The 20,953-nt window shown below is 47.8% G+C and overlaps 1 protein-coding gene across 2 annotated transcripts; it reads right to left on the bottom strand.

Moving 5' to 3' along the window:
- Window positions 1-3,580: 3,580 nt before the first annotated feature.
- On the bottom strand, window positions 3,581-20,893 carry FGF17 (fibroblast growth factor 17). 2 transcript variants are annotated; one of them, XM_084615394.1, is made up of 5 exons: window positions 20,516-20,893; window positions 20,329-20,365; window positions 11,737-11,914; window positions 6,345-6,451; window positions 3,581-5,733 (listed from the first exon to the last, which is right to left on the bottom strand). In XM_084615394.1, exons 1-5 carry the CDS (start codon window positions 20,548-20,550, stop codon window positions 5,437-5,439), a joined length of 654 nt encoding a protein of 217 aa, XP_084471520.1. In that variant the 5' UTR covers window positions 20,551-20,893; the 3' UTR covers window positions 3,581-5,436. The 2 variants fall into 2 exon arrangements, with proteins under 2 accessions (XP_084471520.1, XP_084471521.1); XM_084615395.1 differs by having other exon boundaries at window positions 11,737-11,881.
- Window positions 20,894-20,953: the final 60 nt, after the last annotated feature.

Genomic DNA, 20,953 nt, shown 5'->3' with positions numbered 1-20,953 from the left:
ACCTGGTCTTGGTAATCTAGAGCTGTGCTCAGACCACCCAGTTCCCATCTGAAAGCAGAAAACTTCCAAGTTTGCTAGAAGTGGTCTCTGCTTGTGCTGCTTTCTTTGGTTAATTTAACAGGAAATTGGCATTTAAAATAGAGCGTGTTCATTATAATCATTATTATTGCTGTAGTCCCTAGGAACTCCAATCAAGGATCAGGGCCCCATTGTGGTCGGCGCTGTACAGACACAGAGCAAAAAGACAGTCTGCAAAGTGCCCAATCCACCCCTTTGAATACATTCTCTCTTCTTTGCTGTTAGAATCTCAGAGGGAATGCTGCAATTTGGCTTCTGGAAATAGGTTTGCTTCCAACAACCCCAGCAGGGTTTGCATTCCGCCCTCCCTGAGTCACAGCAGGGAAGAGAGCAGCGTGCACCTGGCAATCCTGGGCAGCAAGGTGGGGGAAAGAGGACGGTATCTCTGCAGGGGAAGCTGGAGACAGGAGCACTGCATCAGCCCCCAGAGCATGGTGTTGAAGCCTCTTTCCCAAGAACAAATTAACCCCCTGTCTGATTGAATGATGCCCCCTCCCTGTGAGTCTCATTTCAAATTGCCGGTCTCCCGTGCCCCTGACCATGCATAGACACACATGGCATGCAAATCCCCTCTAATGGCATCCACCCCTTGGGATTAAGGCCTGGCGGCGTCACCCTGATGGCGCACACTGGGCCCTTCATGCTTCGATGGGGGGTAGGGAGGAACGGATGGACAGGAGGCAGAGCAAAGCTCCCTTTTGTGTGTGCACGGAAGCCACCTTGCTTTGCTCCTAATTTGCTGCTGATTGATTGGAGTCTAATGTTTCCCTTTCAGGTGCTGTCTCCACAGACACGGCCCCTCTCGCCTTATTCCCAGGGGCTGGAGCCAGTTTCCAGCCAAGGAACAAGAAGAGGTATTATCACCTTTGGGCGGGCTGGCTGGTCCTCTTCTGGCCCCAGCTTCCCTCCTCTCTGCTCCTTCCCCAAGGCCCCCACTTTCAATCAGCCCCTGCGGCCCTTTGATCTCACAGAAATCCCTCTGTGTCTAAAGAGTAGCCAGGTATTCAGCCTGACCCAGCTACAGTTAGTGCCAGGAAGGGGCTTTTCCCATTTCCTTGCCTTAAAGAGACACCATCGCAGAGAACCTTGTTAAAGGTCTGGTTCAAACATGATGAGCCAGCTCTCTACCCCTCAAAAAAAAAAAAAAATCAAAAAAAAAATCACAGGTTTGGCTTAAAAATCATGAGATTAATTTTTTAAAATAATTGTTTGTTTTTTAATTTGCTCGGGTTTTTTGGGCCTTTTTGTGCTTTTATCCACAGCTACAAAAGTTAGATATTTACTTAAAACCCCCAACATGGTGTGATCACATGAGTCTGAGAGCTGGGGCTTTACTGTCCATGCACAGCAAAGCACAAGTTTCACTTACAGCAGAGGCTGAAGTCTCTTCGACTTCAATGGGACTTTAGCACATGCTTAACTTGAGGCATGAGCTACAAGCGCTTTGCTGAATTGGGGCCTGATCCAGAGCCCGTTGAAACCATTTGGAGGCCTTCCCAGGGACTTCAGTGATCAGCCCGTCACTCACGCTAGGTCCATCAGGGGAAACCTGATAAAAATAACCAAGGATGCGGCAGTAGAAAAATCTCCGTGGTTCTTTCTGACAAGCGCGGCTTGCTAGAGCTTAATGCTCTTCTGCAAGGCTGGGACTAGCTTCTGATGACAGCTAAATTGGGGGGCTTTATTCACTTCAATGGAAGCTGCAGGTACTCAGTACCTCTGGAAACCAGGCAAAGGTGGCTCAAGATTATGCATTTTAAGGGACTGCTGTGATCATCCAGTCTGGTCCCTGCATCAAGATGAGCCAGAAAATTCCACTCAGTCAAACTCAGTCAGTGCAGAGAAGCTAGTGCATCTCAGAAAGAGCCTTTTACAGCCTGACTCTGTGCTCACTTAGACGAGCGTAAGACAGAAGCAACCCCCTGAAGTCAGTGGAGTTGCTCCTGTGTAAGAAACAGCAGAGCCCTGGTCTTGATGTAAGGATTCAATGCTATGGAAGATTTCCCCCACCCCTTGGCACTTCAAATCAATGACCTCTCCTGTAAATGCTCACCCAAGGTCATGGAGCAAGACACAGACAGAGCCAGGAATAGAAGTCAGGCCTCTCGCCAGTTCGAATCACAAAACCACTGTTCCTCTCTGGTAATAGAAGACCTCACCATGGCACTTTGCTCAGAACCATGCTGAGAAATGGGGTGAGAGTGACAGGGGGAAGGGGTGTTGGAAAACTGATAGGATTTGTTGATTAACGAATAGAGTTAATCAGGTTCTAGCTTCTCAAGAGGCAGTGTGGACTGGTGGCTATAGCACCAGATGTGGGAATAGAGAGATCTTGGCTTCTATTGCCAGCTCTGCCGCTGACCTGCAGGGCGACCTTGGGCAAGACTCTTCACTTTTCTGTACTTCAGTTTCCCCCTCTCTTATTCCCCCCCCCCATATGATTTGGCTATTTGGGCCGGTAAAATTTTCAAAAGCACCTAAGTGACTTAACAGTGTCAATGGCTATTAGCCAAGATGGTCAGGGATGCAACCCCATACTTGGGGTGTCCCTAGCCTCTGATTGCCAGAAGCTGAGCGTGGACAACAGGGGACAGATCACTCGATAATTACCTGTTCTGTTCATTCCCTCTCAGGCAATTGCCATTGGCTACTGTCAGAAGATAGGATACTGGGCGAGATGGACCTTTGGTTTGACCCAGTTCAGCCGTTCTTCTGTTCAGTCCCATTAACTTTCAAACAACACAGGCTCCTAAAGGCCTAAGTTACTTTTGAAAATGGGACGGAGGCTCCCAAGTCACTTTTGAAAATTGTACCCTCAGCTCTTTGGCACAAGGATTGTCTCCTACTATCCCCCTGTGCAGCCTCTAGGACAACGGACTCTGGGGGTGGCACTGGAATACCACAATTCTAAGGCATTAAACAAATTCAAACATCTGTGCCTGTGTTAGGGTCTGTCTACACAGCAAAAGCGATGCAGGGGCCAGCCTATTGAGCCAGCTTGAATCCAGCTAGCGTGGGTACCAGTAGCAGCAAAGACAGCACAGTGCGGGCTTCAGCTCTGATAGTACGAGGCGAGCCTGGCGCAGATGTTGGGTACATACGCAACTTGCCAGCCCGCTCTGCTGACTTCATAGCGTTACCAATACTAGCTAGATTAAAGCTAGCTTGAATACGCTAGCCCGTGCACAGCTTGCGTTGTGTAGACAGCCCTTTAGAAACAGAGCCAAAGATTACTCTGCCTGAAATCACTGGGTAGGGAAAATCATTTGCTTTTTGCCACGTGTGCAGTTTATTTAACTGTTTGTACTTTGCTCAACTTGGGAAGTGCAGGTCAATCGGCCTTCTGATGCTGCTGCATTTGGGTCTTCCGTACAGCAGAGCAACACTTACATCTCAAAAGAAACATACAGACAAGCCCCCAGACCATGCTGTGCTTGAAATAAAAAAAAACACCCCAGACATTAATTTTTATTCATTTCAGTTTTTTTTTAAAAAATCCCAAAGTCTAAATGTTTAGGCCTAAACCGACAGCAGTCGACTCTTTAAGGAAATATGGGAATCTATTATAAAAACCTAAAAGTGGTTTCTCTTTACCTGGTAGGGAATCATAGACACTAGGCCAGGTCACTCTCTGGCTAGTCAAACGGGGGTTCCTCATTTTATTTCTCCTCCAAAGTGGGAGTGTGGTTGGGAATTTGGTCTCTTGAAGCAAAAGGAAAGCCCCTGACTGAGGGAAGAAGGGAAGCCAAAACCCTACAATAAAATAAATAAAAGAAAGAGGCTTGTGACAAGCTGAAAACAAGTGCTGGGACCTGGCCTCTGCAACTGCGGTGCTCAACTTTTCCATGCTGGAACGCCCACCTCTCAGTCCCAGAACCTTCTTCCCTCTGGGAAATAACCACCCAGGAGGGGAAAGATGGCCCAGTGGTTAGTGTGCTAAGTCAGTACTCTAAAGACCTAGGCACAATTCCCTGATCTTTCTCGGACTTTATTGGGTGCCCTTAGGCAAGTCATTGTGAGCATGCCTATACAGCAGTCACAGGGTGCATTTCCCCCCTCCATCTAGATAATCCACCTCCTGAAACGGCAGCAACTAGATTGAGGGAAGAATTCTTTCACCGACTTAGCCACGTCTATGCTGGGGGCTAGATCGGCTTAACTACAGAGCTCAGGGGGTGCAAATATTTTCATCCCCCTGAGTGACGTAGATGGGTCAATCTACATTTTAAGTATAGACCAGGTCTTAGTCTCTCTGTGTCTCAGTTCCCTCTCTGTACAAAGGAGATAATAGCACTGCCCTGCCTTCCAGGAGTGTTGCAAGGATAAATATATTACAGACTGTGAGGGGCTACAGTAATGGGGCCAGCTAAGTACCATAGACAGACAGACATCTACCTCCCCTCTGGGAAGGCAGGATGATCTCAACCCTTCTGCTGCTCTACAGGCTTCCAAGTCACTTGGATTTGTTGGCCCTGGGACTCTTGCATACAGTCTCCTGCATATCGGCTGTCTGTTTGCTAGATCCATCCATGCACACTGGAGAAAAAAGTCCTGTTAGTTCATCCCTATCCCAAGGCAGGATTCTTCCCTACAGTCCATTCGGCAGTCTTATTCCACTTGTTCACATGGGGAGACTGTCCTACAGTCTAAAAGATCGCACCAGTCAGAAGTTTTGAGCTTAGCCCGTGTAGCAGAATAAAAAAACCCAACCAGCTGCCACGATTGGTCCCACAGGAACTTGGCCGCCACGGTGGAGTTAGCACCTTTGATGCTGAGAACAGGGTCAGAAGAAGTCTCCAAAACCAGTTGCTGTCTGCTGCCCTCCCAGCAGGGATCGCTGCACAGAAGAGCAGGCAAAGCAATGGGTGTTGAATCTTGGGGGTCGTTACAGGGCAGGTGGGCACAGGGGTGCTCTAGAACAAAGGGAAATCCTGCCAGGGGTTACATCTATATACAAAAAATAACCCCCCCACACCTGACGCTTGCTCCTCGAGTTAATATTTCTTTGTGCCTAAGAGAATCGAAGTATAAAAATAGAGCATCTTTGTAAAATAAAATATGGGGAGTGGCAGGGTGCTGGGAGGGCACAGTCCTATGTACAGCCTGGGGCAATGGGTGTGTTTGGAGGGCAGGACACACGGCAACGTGCAGCATGGGACAGTGGTGGGCACAGGGCGTGCAAGTGACACACAGTCCTAGGTACAGAATGGGGCAGCAGAGTGGATCTGTGTGCGGGGAGGCAGACGGCACGGCCCTACATACAGCATGGGGCAGCAGCCTGGGTCTCTGGGCGGGGAGGGCAGACGGCCCGGCCCTCCGCACAGCAGGGGTCAGCAGCACTAGACAAAGCGCAGGGCCCTACGTGTGGGGCCGCGGGGTGCGGGTGCGCTTCGTCCGGCGCGTCGGGGAGGAGGACCCCACAAACTCAAACTGCTTCTGCCGCTCGGCGTTGTTGGGGAAGGGCAGCTGGCCGCGGTAGAGGCGCTTGATGAAGTGAGCCTCCCGCTGGTTCTGGCGGCTCTTGGTGGCTTTCCGAGGGCGGCCCTTGCGCGTGAAGGCCATGTACCAGCCCTCATGGCGGGCATTCTGGAAGGCTGTGTAGTTGTTCTCCAGAACAATCTCAGTGAAGATGCAGTCTTTGCTCTTGCCATTGGGCTGGAGGGAAGGAAGGGGGAGAGAGTGGGTTAATCCAGCAGGGAAAGGGTTAAGTGTTGTTAGGATGGGTCTCATCCTGGGCCACTGGTGTTGCCATTGGACTTCGGAGGGAGCAGAATCAAGGCCTGGGAGGATCTAGTGCCAATGGAGGGTGCCGGGTTGCCAGACCTCATGGAAGCTGGGCAGGCTTCCCAGGCTCTTGCCAGGCAGGGAACCCCACCACTCAGGGGTAGGAAGGGAGTCCCGTCTCTCTGTCCCATTTAGTCCTTGGCTGCTGTTCTGGGGCTCCCAGCAAGGGGGCTGTATAATGCTAATCGGGGGGTGGGAACTGGATCAAGACTCGCCAGATTAATAGAATCATAGGGCTGGCAGGGACCTTGAGAGGTCATCCAGTCCAGCCCCCTCTCTGAGGCAGGACCAAGCAAACCTAGACCATCCCTCTGACCTGCTGTTAAAAGCCTCCAATGACAGGGATTCCACAACCTCCCTTGGTAGTTCCAGAGCTTAACTACCCTTGGGTTAGAAAGTTTTTCCTAATATCTAACCTAAATCTCCCCTGCTGCAGATTAAGCCCATTGCTTCTTGTCCCACCTTCCCTGGCTGTGACTCACTTTTCCAATGAGCTTCCCTCTCTTGCTCATGCAGATGTATTTCTCGCTCTCGGCTCCCTTGATGCGCACACGGCTCCCAAAGGTGTCCGTCTCCACAATCAGCTTTGCTGCAAGGATGAGAGAAAGAGAGAGAGGGAGAAAACCAAACCAAACCAAACTCCTTCCACCGATGCTAGAGTGAGTGCCATCCAGTCTGCGTGTCCGGGGGTCAGTGTGCGCACTCAGGCCCATGCAGAGATCCAGAAGAGCATAGGGAGTGCATTAAAAACAAATGCCCAAACAGCACACACAGACTGTGCTACCAGCGGTTACATTATCTCGGCTCTAGGGGACAGACAACCCAGTGGTTAGGACACCTGGCTAGTACTTCCCTGCTATACCACAAACTCCCCAGGTGACCTTGGGCAAGATACACAGGGCACATCTGCACTTGGATGTAGGATTCCCAGCTCAAGAAGAGGGACCCAATCGTGTGTGCTAACAATAAAGTGTAGCTGCTAACTGCCCTGAGTATGCACTCCTCCCAAACAACAGGCATGTGGGCTGGGGTGGCTAGCTGCTCATGCTTCTGCTGTTACGCTCTGTTTTTAGCACGTTTGCTCCATCAGAGCTAGTGTGCATAGGTCTCCTCGAGCTGGAGATTAGTGTTGAAGTGTAGGCACACCCTCACTCTCTGTGTGCCTCAGGTCCCCATTGTACCAGGGGGATAACAGCAGTGCCCAGCCTCAGAGGGGGGCTGTGGGGACACATCTCATTGAATTGTCCCAGTACCTGGTGCTTTCCGCCCTGCAGGTAACAGGACCATGATACAGAAATCGGAGTTAGACAGTAACCCAGCAGGAAAGCTGCCAGAGGGGATGGCTGGAGTGTCCAAGCCTCTGGTTTGTAGTTCTGTTCTTACGTCTCTAGCAATCCACTGCCCCTTTCATCTGAGAAGCAAAGGGAAGCACATACCTAGCACAGATAACTTGCCCACTTACCTCAAGGATCTATGAGGACAGGGCGAAAGCCAGGGCTGCTGCTTTGATCAAATCAGGAAATAAAGGCGGCATCTATTTACAAACAGCAGCACAGTCTAGTAGCTAAGATAGGTTTCAGAGCAGCAGCCGTGTTAGTCTGTATCCGCAGAGAGAACAGGAGGACTTGTGGCACCTTAGAGACTAACCCATTTATTTGAGCATGAGCTTTCCTGAGCTACAGCTCACTTCATCGGTTGCATGTAGCTCACGAAAGCTCATGCTCAAATAAATGGGTTAGTCTCTAAGGTGCCACAAGTCCTCCTTTTCTTGTAGCTAAGATATTGGCTTAGGAGTTGGGGACATAGGGTCAACTCCTGGCCCAAGTGCGTGTCTGCAGGCGATTAACTTCTTTCTCTGTTTCCCCTCCCACCCATTGTGTGTGATAGTGTAAGCTGTTAGGGGCAAGGCCAGAAGTAATAGTAATTATATTACAATTAAGTAATTCTGCCTCTGTCCGGGGTAACAATGAACAAACCCTTCACGTGGGCAGGTGATGAAAAATGGCCACTGCCAGTATTCAGTGTCATCTAAACACACAGGAAATAAAAGGTTAAAACTGCACAAAGCATGGGACTAGGCACAGTATTAATACCATTGCATACTGTGTGTGTTTTGCTGTGTTAGACTTTTGACCAGTCAGTCAAGGGTTAATTGTCTGAGCGTCCATTCCACATTCTTTAATTAGAACACCTGGGGTCTGATGTGTTCCTATTGACTCCAACCCTCTGTGAACAGACAGAAATACCTACATCGTTGCAACCAAGGATCTAGCCTGCACCTGTGTTTAATTAACTATAGCCTACATCTGTGTTTGTTTAATTAATCTGGAGAAAGATCTAGAAAGTGTAAGGCAGGAGTACCTGGCAGCTGGTGAGTTGAGCTATTTTAATGTCTAAGCTGTTTAGAATAGCCTTTCTGTTTTTAATAGAAATTAAGTATTTTTATTAAGAAAATTCAGGGGCATCTTTGGGATTCTTTCACACGTGACAATTCCTAAAGCCTAATGCCAGAGCAATGGGGAACAGCAGATTCCAGTAGCAAAATAGCCTGTGAGCAAGTGTAACTTACTGCAGGAGGGCTTCGGCTTCTGCAAAATATAATGCTGTTCTAGGCTGAAATTCAGCCCTGTGCAGAGGACCAGAATAATGCCTATGTACCACTTAGTAGCAGTATCACTGTTGTGCTTAGAAGCCCTAGTCATGGAGCAGGACCCCATTGTGCCAGGCGCGGTACAAGGACTAACTCTAGCAAGGTGAGACTCTCAGCTTTCATTTAAAAAAAAAAGAAGAAGAATTCTAGCCCTCCTGGCTGTAGGGAAAAGCTTGAAAACATGACCTGTGTGTATCCTAAAGGCTCAGAAACCAGGTGGCAAATAACAAGAACCCCAAATATAGTAATTAACACCCCCCACCTCATGATTTTTAGAGGGCCCGAGAAACACCACCCTCCAAAATTTGGAATGCTTTTTAATTTTTGAACCCTTTGGGGGTGACTATTGACAAATGCTTGAGGGGTGGGCACCCTGCACTTAAGCCCTCGAAAAGGGGCTTAAGTTGGACTCGAGTGGTGCATAGTTTCTGGGTTAGGCCCTCTGCGGAGGAGTGAATTTCAGCCTGAGAAAACCTCAGACTATTGTCCCTAGCCATAAAAACTCAGTTGTGCTGCTTGCCTTTGCAGGTGCCTTTTTCTCTGGGTATCTGTGGCAGGGTTACAGTGATGTGAACTGTACACTTAGAGAGACACAGTACAGTGCACATGGCCCAGTTAGTGATAAAACAACTAGATCTCTCAGGTTTTGGGACCCGCTGGTTTTATATTCAGGCTCCTTGGCTTTCATCCCCCTTCCCAGGTAAAATCCACATGGGCAGAACAACCCATGTCCACAAATAAATTCAGACTGGAAATTAGCAGGTTTCTAATCAGAGGAGTGAGGTTCTGGACCAGCCCCCCAACAGGAGTAGTCAGGGCCAGGAACCTAACTGGGATGGAGCTTGGTACATTTATGAATCGGATTATACGATGGAATGGCATGTGATGACCCACAAAGTCCCTTCCTGTCCTATGCCCCTATGACCAATACACTATTTGTTCCAATTACTGATGGGCCCCTAACCTAAATCCCCCCTCCGAACACCCCTGCCCTTACGAGGGGTCAAAATCCCAATCTAAATGTTTGCGCCATTAGCCAGTCTCTGGTTACAATCCCTAAGGAAAAGCCTCTATCCACACTTGGATGAGTAACAGAATCTAATTCTAACGCAGTAAAACGTTATGCCTGCCTCCGACCACTAGACTGTCTGTTACAGCTGGTAAATCAAGCAAATTAGGAAAGCCATAGTTTTGCTTGGATGATAGGGAGTTATGAACTGGATCCTGCTCTCAGTTACATGGATGAAACTCCCTTGACTTAAGTGGGGTTGGCTCCAGGTATAAAGACCACAATCCAGCTCCCAGGGGAGCTAATGGGCCACTGGCTTTAACGGGAGTTGGACTGATTCCTAAGCAAGTGCAGAAACTGGCACATGGAGCGTAAGATCCATCGGAAGCTCACACCAAGGTTTCTTTGCAAATTCTCTTATCTGCTGCATTCAGGATGTTTATGAGACCATTTCAATCAAATGGAACAATTAAGTTTTTAGCACCTCTCCTTGATTTGGCTGCAGCTGTCCTGCCACCAGCTTTTTGATCAAGCCTTATTGTCGTGCTTAACTGATCTTGAACAGTTCTTCAATAAACCGAAGAATTCCCCCCTCTGGGATAAGTTTTAATCATTATGCTTTGGAATGTTCTTTTTATCTGTTGGCTTTTGAAAAACCATCCTTTGAAAACCATTAATATCTCTATCAATCCTTAAAATAATTTAAAAAAACCCAAAACAAATGGACCTCCTCGGTACTTTTTGTAACACTTTAAATCTTCATTTCATGTCCAGAACAAACTGTAACCATCCTATTTTGTATTCTAACAGACTATCAATATGGTCAGATTCCTGCTCCCACTGAAGTGGAAGGGAGCAGGACCTAGGTGGATTTTAAATCCAGTTAAAGCTTTTCTCTTTGATTTAACCTGGTAGTTGAAGACAATGTATTAATCTTCCAGTTGCCTGCATGTGCATAACTGAAGTCTAAACAAGATCTCAGAGCCATGACTTTCAGATCAGATTTAGGTTTAACCCCCAAATAACCTGATCAGAATATAAATTGAACAAGAGTTGCATGTAACTTCTCCCGAGGAGAATCTGGGACTATTGTCCCTAAAGTAGTGCTGGATTGTTACCATAACAAGTCATTGTACATTTGAAGCATCACAGTCTCTGGTGATAGTCAGGACTTTGCCTTTACAAGTTTACATTTCCCTTTGTGGAAATATCTCAACAATCCATACATTTTGCTGGATTCTCACATGAGGGATGGAATCCTCAAGTCAAAGGGACTTTTGAATACAATGGGGTCAAGATTTCACCCAGAGATTCAGTCCCAAACATGCTAGGGATGGACTGGAGTGGCTTTAGCAAGCCTGTTTTGTGTATTAGACCAGAATACCTTTTAAAATGCTGGCCACAGGTTCCTGGATATTCTCAATTGCCAGGAAGTCGTCTTTCGGTTTCTAATACATACCAGTGTTCAGCTGGTTGCATTGCAAGTGAAGCTGTGGCTATGAAACTGGAAGGCCTCCTGGTCTCTGTCTCTTCCTTGGGGACATATACGAAAGCAACCCTTGTGACCCTTCTTAGCCCATACCAGGGATGCTAGTTATCTGTCTCAGTCAAGTGTCTCAAAGCGCTCCACAGGGACGGAGGCAGTACCATTATCCCCGTTTTACAGACAGAGAAGCTGAGGCATGGAGCAGGGTTGTGGCACAGTGATTCACTGGCAATGGTGGGAACAAAACCTGGGAGTCATGACTTAGGCATCCCTGTTCTAGACATGAGGTCTCATTCCCTCCCCGAACTGGGAACAGTCCTAATACCCAGCCCAACCCAACCTGCTCTAAGCATTAAATCCCACTCCCTTCCTTGAGCTGGTGGTAATAGACCCCATTGTGATCGCACCTAGGAGCCCCAGATCTGGGTCACAGCCCCGTTGCCTAGGTGCCGCACAGAGACAGAACAAAGAGATGGTCCCTGCCCCAAGGAGCTCACAATCTAACCCAAGCAGTGTGACTCATCCCTGCGTTGGCACTGGCCTCTCTGACCAGGTTCCAGATGTAGAATCTCTGCAGGGCCGACAACCATTTCCAGATGTGGCTGATACAGCCACATGATAATCGCTTAGAATTAAAGTGCATTCCCTACCAGCCAGCCTCTTTCCATCACAGATGGCTGAGATCTGGCCATGTGCTCTGGTGGGATGGGGGCATCTCCAACTTCTTACCGAATTTGTTGCCATCCTCTGCTGTGGCGGTGATCCTTTTGCCGTTCACCTGGACATGCTTGCCACTGGTCCGGCTGTAGAGCTGGTACTCCCTGATCTGCCTTCGGCTCAGCTGGTCTGTCATGGCGCCCTGGTCCCTCACGTACTGGTTAAAATTAGGAGACGGTTGATTCTCCCCCTTTGTTTACAAAGGGAAAAATAAAATCAATTTGTTTTGGACAGCCCCACAGACATGGCGAGGATATGGAGTCGGGAGCCATCACTGGGCCATCCTGGGCAGGAGAGCTCACGCAGGGTGGTGGGATGGGGTCTGGGACCCTGAGGAGTATGCCAAGGAGGTGGCTGGGATATAGTCAGGAACCAACAAAGGGACATCCTGGTCAGGAGACCACATAGATGACAGGGGATGGGAGTTTGGTACTCTGGAGAGGAGGTCACATACATGATGGAACCTAGCTTGAAATTAAAGGCACTCCAGGCCGGAGTCCCCATGCAGTTTCATAGCATTCCATGCAAACTTGTGTATGCGTTTTAGATTCCAGGACAGCCTGAGGGGCAGAGATTGGATACAGAGCCTTTCACCTCTGGTTTGGCTCCATTCCAAATAGACAGTGACCCAAAGCCATTGCCGCCTAATGGCTGTTAGCTGACATACGTGAGAGGAGTCTGAGTCCAGTGCCCATAACACCGGCCACCGCAGATGGAACTAGCTGGCAGGCTAAACAGAGGACTGAATGGGGCTTGGAAACCCAGCTCCCCGCAGACTAGTAGAGGTGCTAGATCAAGGGGTGAGAGGCTGCATGGGCGGGTGGATCAAGGGGTGAGAGGCTGGGTGTGTGTAAAAGCTTGCACTGCTGCTTTTCTGCGGTACACAGGTGGCTACCTTTTAAGAAGAGTTAATCTCGTGCTTTTCTCTAGCAACATACCTCCCTAACCAAGACCCACCCGCATCTCCTGGAAACTCGGAGACCCGTCCTGTTGAGAAACAATTCCCCTTGTTTCTCTTATTTCTTTGTTACTTGGGATCATTATGAGTCATGGGCTCCTGTGCCCTGTCACCCACAAAGTCCTACTCCTCCGGGACAGCGAAATTGATTGCTAAAGGGAAGATGGTTCTCTCTCTGTGTCTATAGAAATATATCCATCCATCCACTATAACCCTCCCTCTACTGGTTTGGCAGTCTCTCCATATGTTATATGTAATATTACTCTCTATCAGATATAAATTGCTTATCAAATATAACCTTCTATCTTCCATATATAACCATCATCCATTTATCCAGTATAATACTCTTATATAAACCTTCCATCTACCATAAATAACCATCATCCATATGTCCACTATAACACTCTATTTATTTATTTACTTGTATTATTGGAGCATATAGGAACCCTAGTCTTGGAGCAGGACCCCATTGTGCTAGGTGCTGTACAAACATTGAACAAAAAGACAATCCCTGCCCTACAGAGCTTCCAATCTAAGTCTCTCTCTATTCCGTGCCCATCGTCCTGGCATCCGGCCACCTTGTGAATGTGATTCTTCAAACCCAGGACTTGTTAGCGCAGCTCGGGAGAAAGTAGAACAGATGAAGTAGTACAGGTGTCTCCCTCCCCCCGCCTCTCATTGTCGTTAGTAACAACAGAACAAGAGCAAAATACAGACCATAGGAAAGAAGCCAAATTCTTCCCAAAGAATGAGTGCCCTGCGCCCCCATGACTGTGATCATAAAATAAAGGATTGGGTTGTCCTGTCCCTGCTGTATTGCCAGGGGCCCTGACAGCAAAGACGCGGGAGTAATGTGTATTCGAGGGTCTTCCTGGAAGATTATGCCCACGCAAACTGCAGGCGTATGTCACAGAGAACGCCAGCTACTTCCGCAACCTCACTGTGCTATCAGCACACACAGCCTGCTGCTGCATGTCTCACACATTTCTCTGGGTGCCTCAGGACCCTTGCTGGGAGCCAGGCTCATCCTCAGCATTGACAAATACTAGAAAACGGGGCTGCAAATCAGCGAGTGGCAAGTCAGTGGTAGCGCTCAGAGTCTATGGCCAGCACTTCCGATCCACGCTGGCCAAACCTGCATCAGAGGGGCCCGCTGATGCACGGGCATCATCACTGTTGCTGACAGGTGCCAACACTCACACCAGACGCGAAGGGCAAACCAGAACTTCACTGCTGGCCTAGGCTCCGGATCCCCAGCCCAGCCCAACCCAGCGCCTCTCGGCGGCCCCCCCCCCCGGATCCCCAGCGCCTCTCGGCCGCCCTCCGGATCCCCAAGCAGATGTTATATCTGAGTCTCAGAGAGCGAAGCACCAGTTCTCTTACTGCCCATTGTTTGAGCCACTGATGACCTAGGGTCTTAGAGTTTAAGGCCAGAAGAGACCACGAGATTATCTAGTTTGACGTCCTGTATATCACAGGCCACCAGCACCTGCACACTAAACCCAACAACTGAAACGCAACCCAAGTATGACAGCCCACAGGAGACTAGACTGTGATGTGCCACAGGCAGAGAACAGGAGGGACTGAGATGCACCAGTGTCCGAGGCAGGGAAATGGTTAAGTGAGAGAGACCAGATAACCCTGACAAGGGACCCGCATCCACATGCTGCGGAGGAAGGCAGATGCCCCTGCCCGAGGTCACTGCCAATCTTCCTTCCGAACCCCACATCTGGCGATCAGTGAGCATGTGAGTAAGAACCAGGCAGCCAAGCACCTGGGAGAGAGAATGCTCGGTGCCACCTCAGAGCCCTGGTCCTCCCTGTCCAGTGTCCCATCTCCAGCTGTGGCCATCCCTGATGCTACAGAGGAAGGAGATTAACAACCCCCCCCCCCCCAGAAAGCATTGGGGGGGGCATCCCTTCCTGACCCCTGAGGCAGCTGGCTGAAACCCTGAAGCACGAGCTTTTAGGACATACGACATAAACCGTAAGTGAGCCCCAGGTCCCTGAGTCCTGCCCCCACCATGGTAAGCAATCCTGTCATACAATCGTGCACAAGAACCACCGGCTGGGAGGGACAGAAATACTAAAGAACATCAAGGCTTCAAAACCCAGGCGAACAACAAAACATACACCACCTTGAGCAAGCCAGGCCCTCCCTCATGTGTAGGGGGAGGGGGCTCTTTCTTGGCCAGCCCCTTCAAATCACAGTGTGGTAAAATAGCTAAACAGTAACCCCTTTCTCCCCCACGCCCCCCTTCGGCTTCCACCCTTTGCTGCCAGCCATGAAACAGGCTGAGCGGAACTGAGAACTGAATGTGGTTCCTAATACACAGTGGCTCACCAGTAGCAAATGGGAGGTTACTCTTGGGAAGGTCGTTCTACTCTTTGACTCAGCTAAGGATGGGCCGAATCCTGCTCTGGTTCATGTAAATGAACTCAAGTGTTGAACCCGCAGTGAGGGCTCAGAGCTGGAAGCTCCATGTATGTGTGAGGAGCAACTAGACATTGTGTTACTGAATCAGCAACACAGTGCATCTTCTATAACCATAACACAGAGGGCATGACTACAACCACGTAGGGCTCTGAGACTTCATTTCACTGGGGTTTGGGAGAACGTTTCCCTTTGCTTTCAATCTGGGTGAAGTTCCCTGCCCCAAATTTTGCTTTCAGCGTCAGGACCACAAAGCTCGACATGAAACTTGGGTCCAAACCATTGGTCTCCTGTTAAAATAACAGGAGGCTGGCTGCTAGTTTCAAACAGGATCAACTCAATGCCATACACCGGCCCAAGTTTGCTCCAAACCAGGCCTGAACTGCCTTGAAAGTTTCCTAAACTTTAGCAAACATGACAATAAACTAAATTTTTCTATCAATGCAGGAAACCAGAGAAGACTGATGTGTTTGTGGATCTACGTACAAACATTATGTGCTGCTCTGGCTACAATTCTCCTAACATGCATGTGTGTCAAAGCACATTGACCAAATTCCCCCCTCTCCTCCTCAAAGATACACTAAAAGGAGAGGGCCACATTCTGCTCCCCACTGGCCAGGAGCTACTATAGATTCTGATGTGAGAGCAGAATCTAGAGCTCAGCCTTTCAGACTTACACTGGCATAACTCCATTAACTTCAGTGGCATTACTTCTGATTTACACCAGTGTAACTGACAGCAGAATCAGCCTGGAGTGGTTCAGCGCACTGCGAAAGGCTGCTAAATAAAGTGTGTATTGTACCCAAGCAGGCTTTGTGACTTATGTTAATGCCCTAGCAGAAACACACGCTCCTCAACAGAAGAGTTATTGTATGGTAAATACCAGCTAATTACTACAGACATGCTGGTTGACTACAATGCTGATAATCCTCAATCCCTATGACGATACAGAGCTATCACGGAGCAGTTAAACTTCAATCAATGTCTTTAACTATGCATTTTATTGGTATGAGAAGGCTTCATTTAATCTCTATGCAAGTGGAGTAGGAAGCCCTGTTTTTTAAGAGCTAAGACTGAGATTTTTCAAAGCTCCTTAAGAGATTTGGACATGCAATTCGGGTGGTCAAATTTTTTAAATTTAAACTTTTTTGGCCGGGGGGACAGATGGAGTGGGGGAGACAAGGAATAGCTTTTTGACCAAAATACAAATGTTTGTTAGTTTGGTCAAAATGACTGAGTTTTTCATTTTAAAACATGGAAACTGGAAAATATTCTTTTGTAAAAATATTCAGTTTTTGGTAAAAAATGTTTAGAATATCTTTTTTTTTCTTTTGTTTTTGGTTGCAGCATAAATAGAGTTTTCAAAACCTGAACTTCTTACCAACAGCAGAAAAAATTTACCAACGCTGCTCATCGAAAGCTGGAAAAATTCTTTTGTTGTTGTTGGAAAACCCAAAATATTTCTGAGAAAATTAGGAAAAAAATGTTGAAAGACTTGGATTTTTGAAACAGCTGTCGTCCAAATCTCTTAGCCATCTTTAAAAATCTCAGCTAGAATGTAGATCTTTAGCTTGTGCATGACACATAGGTAAATCCATCCTCAGCTGTGTAAAGTTTCTCCATTGCCTTCAGGGGAACACCAGTGATTTACCCCAGTTGACTTCAGAGGGGCCAGGATTTCACCCAGCTATTACCATAGCAGAACTGAGATCTTAAATGCCTATTGCTACCCTGTTCCCACTGAGCATTTTGCCATTGACTTCAGGTGAAGCAGGATCAGGCCCTGTCTATGGACCACTTTAATCTGCCCCATATTTCTCTGGGAATCTGAGTGCTGGTCAGAGATTATCTACAGCACCAACTTCAGCTCATCTGAACCTTCACGGAGCAGTAACATGGGCCACTGGATTGGCTCAGAACTTCTTGCTGTGAAAGGAAAGGCAGCAGTGGGGTTCTGGGTTGTGACCAGGTCTCCCACAGTACTACACATAATAAATAATAATAAAAACTGGTAACTTAAACACAGATTGGATCTCCCTGTATTAATAGCTTCTGCACAGTAGGGTGTTTCATATACCTACTGGTGACATTATTACCAGATTTTTCAGACAGGCTCAGAACGCACCATCAGGCCCAGGTTTTCCAAAAAGCTCAGCATCCCTTCAGGCACCTAAATAGGTGGTTAGATTTTCCAGAGGACTCAGTATGTCTCGTGCTTAGCAGTTTTGCAAATCTGGCCATAAGTGGGAGCTATCCTCTATTATTTTATATTATGGTCACACTTTCTAGCAAGGTTCTAGTTATAAATAGTTAATAAAGGGTTAATAGATGCTTTAATAAATGGTTTTTTCAGAGTCCAACAGGATGACGGGTTGCTTGTAAGCCATGGTTATAACCATCTACAACATCTTCTACTGGTGTGCTTATAAACCTGAGCAGCCTACAGCACTGATACCTGGCACCATGCTCGTAACAGCTATTAATCATGTATTAATCCTTTAAGGGTCAATTCAGAAATTGTTTATAAAGTGTGACACTTATATTTATGGTGAGGCACTAAAGGCAGGACATTCACAATAGACTTGATTGTACAACGCTATCTCATACTTGTGCACCGTTAGACACGCAGCCCCCCGATGATCAAGAGTGCTTGTGCGAGTGCTCACCAGCATGAACGAGGGTGGCCCGACGAGCCCTATGTAGGATGAGAGCAAGAGAGTCTAAGAAGTGACTAGTGATTTTGGGTGCCTCCATTTTTCGGTGCGCAACGTGAGACACTTTAAAGGGCCCTGACTTTCAGACGGTGGGTGCTCAGCACTGTCTGGTAATCAGGAGCCTTTAAGGTTTCCCAAGCAGGGCACCTCGAGTCACTTCTGAAGAGTTTGGTGTTGCACGTCGGTGATCAGGTGAATGGTCTAGTCCTGCCCAGGCTCTGAGCACTCACAGATACTGTACGCTTCTATGGGGGTCCCAGGCACTCAGCACCTCGCAGGACCAGACACTCTGGCAAAGAGGGCAATTGTCTCCTTTTGACTCAGACTGGCTTCTGGAGCAGGGCTCTCTTCCCCCCACCCCCTGCTCCCTGCCTCAATTCAGCTGGGTCTCAACTCAACTGAGCTCAATGGGAACTCTTCCTAGCCCTGCAGCTGTCTGTCCCCTCCATCAGGACTCATAGCATCATGCTGGACCTGTGAACCCTGACAATGGGGGACTTGTGCGTTCCTCTGGGGGAGGCATGAATGCAGGAGGAGCTGATAAGCCGGGTAGAAATCCCCTTTCCATGAGTTCCTGGAGCTGCTCCTTTTAGTTCATCCAAAAGCCTCTTGCCTTTTTTTTTTTTGGCTCTGCTTCATTCTCCCCTTGAGTGATCTTTCCCACCTTTTCCTTCAGCATTCAGCAGCCTCCGCTCATTTCAGATCACAGGGCAAAACCTCTCTCTCTCTCTCTTCTCCCCCCCCCCCCCAACCTCCCTCACAAAAGAGGACAGAGAGGGTCTAGCAAAGATCACAGCAAACATTATCTATGTGGAATCTTCACAGGTCTTTAGTGTGGCCGCTGGGGGGGATCGACCCCTTGCTGCTGCCAAAGGAACTGTTGATCAGCCGTCCCAGAGACAGCTGCTCATCACACAGGAGCTCAAGCATGGCTCTGGCCTTTGCCAGCTTGCCCCCCCCCCCCCGCCTGCTGTACACCCTCAGTGGGAGCAAGGCAAGCAGTTCAAGGGAAAGCTCCGCACCACCTTTCACAGCACCATCAAATGAGTCCCCCGCCTCCAAGGGGGCAATAAAACCAGGCCCAACACCAGTGTGCTAATTTCTGTTCCGTAACAGGCTGCATCTCTGAGCCTTTCTGTGTGTGCATGTGTTGGGGGGGTGGGGAAGGGTCTAGGGTCTCGCTTCTGGCAAGGCTTTGGGGTTGTTTCTGTCCCCATCAAAGGCACCTCCGTTCCCCTCTTGTTTTCAAAGGCATTTACCTTAAAAAGGTCCGGAGTGCATGTTATAAGGAATCCAAGGCTGGCCTGTTAAAACGGTTTTGAGTCTAGCTGAGAGGGTGTTGGTATGGAACAGTGCATTTTAATAGCCCTGGCTTTTATTGAGATCACAAAAAGGGACGCTGCATCTTTAAAAGGAATGGGGGTCGAGGGGTGTTAAACCCCAAGCCACAGCAAGCTGCTCTGACTTTGGATTTCAAACCAACGGGCCTGATTCTGCTCTCACTCATGCTGGTGTAAATCAGGAGTAACTCCACTGACGTGATTGGGACAGATCCCCAGCTGGTGTAAATTGGGATAGCTCCACTGAAGTCAGTGCTGATTTACACCAGCTGCAGATCTGGCCTGATGGAGTCACACTGGTATACAACTGGTGTGAGAGGAGACTCAGGTCCCAAAATCTCAACTTGGTATATTTCTGGAATCGAGCATTTCCCCTCAATGAGCAGTAGTCTAACAAAATATACTGGGTTGCTATACAGCACAATGTTCCCGTTCTCTAGGGGCGAAGGCCCAATCCTGTGAGCAGTTACACACAGGAGCAGTCCCGCTGACCTTAATTGTCTATTACACCTACTCCTAGATAGACACAATTTCATTTTTGAAACAATTAAAATAATTAGTGTTACCTCCATGATTATCCAGTCCTACAATTGGTCCTGAACCTTCAAACATGCACATACAGAAGTAATTTTACTCACATGAGTAGTGCCATTGAGTAAGATACTGAGTTACTCCTGAGCGATGCTGGTCTGAGATTAAAATCTACCCCTAGGTTTACTCATACGAGTAAAGTTACCCATGTGCATAGGTATTTGCAGGAGAGAGCTCCTTAACTTTTAAAACTGTGCTATGTTTAATAACTTTAATAATAATAATCCAGTATTGTCAGCATTAGCAAAACAGAATGCACAGGTAACATTTTGATTTCGGTTAAGAGTACAACATTAGCCAATTTATTTTCAAGCACCAAACACAAACCAATACATGCCACCTTTAGGATTAAAGCCACGCACCACAGGGAAATAAAAGCAATTACTCTAGTTTCCAAAAGAGCTTTGGGCACTTTGGGTTTGAATGCTATTGCAGCCCTGTGTCTTTAAACACTTCGGTTTTGTTGCAAAGAAAGAACTCCACAAGTAAATCTAAAAAACCGTACCCTGACTTTTTGCATTTTGAGGGGGGGTTGGTTAGTAAAACAGACAGTGTGTTGCATACGTACCTGGGTTTGACAGGAGAGCATTAAGAGCTGGAAACATCTGTATTTGGAAACAAAAAAGAGAGAGAGAAAAAAATACACAGGGTTTTGTTTGGGGGTTATTCTGTCTACTACTAATACACTATTGATTAAACCTTGTTGCAAATAATTGGAACAAAACTAGCTGGGAGGAAAGAAAAAAAGCGCTTACATGGAAAGGTTTTGGAGGCTGACGTACTGCTGCATGTCGCTTGCCAAAAGGGAAAAAAAGAGATAAATACATAAAATGAACTAAATCAGCTCTGAGCTGAGCGCTCTCAAAATCTCCCAAAGCTGCAAAGATCTCTTAAAGCTGGCACATTCCTGGGGGTGAAGCTAAGGAGCGGTGTCCCCTCCTTTTTAGTCTAAACCCCCCAGTAACAGCAGGAAAGGAGGTGTCAGAAAAAAACACCCCCACTTCTTGCACCTTTAAGACCACATGCGATCATAAAGTGCCCGGAACAAAAATTGATACAGTGCATGGAGATGGCTGGAGCAAAGCATCCGTCGTCTTCTTTCCTTTCTTTTTTAATCTTTACCAGGGTCCTGGCTGTGCTTGAAGAACCTTCACAGCATCCAAGTTTGTTTCATCCATTTCCCCTTTCCTCCC

This window comes from Lepidochelys olivacea (assembly GCF_965140295.1).
Source record: "Lepidochelys olivacea isolate rLepOli2 genome assembly, chromosome: 26".
Taxonomy (NCBI): domain Eukaryota; kingdom Metazoa; phylum Chordata; order Testudines; family Cheloniidae; genus Lepidochelys; species Lepidochelys olivacea.
The sequence above is the reverse complement of the archived record's forward strand: the minus strand, read 5'-3'. Positions and strand labels throughout refer to the sequence as shown.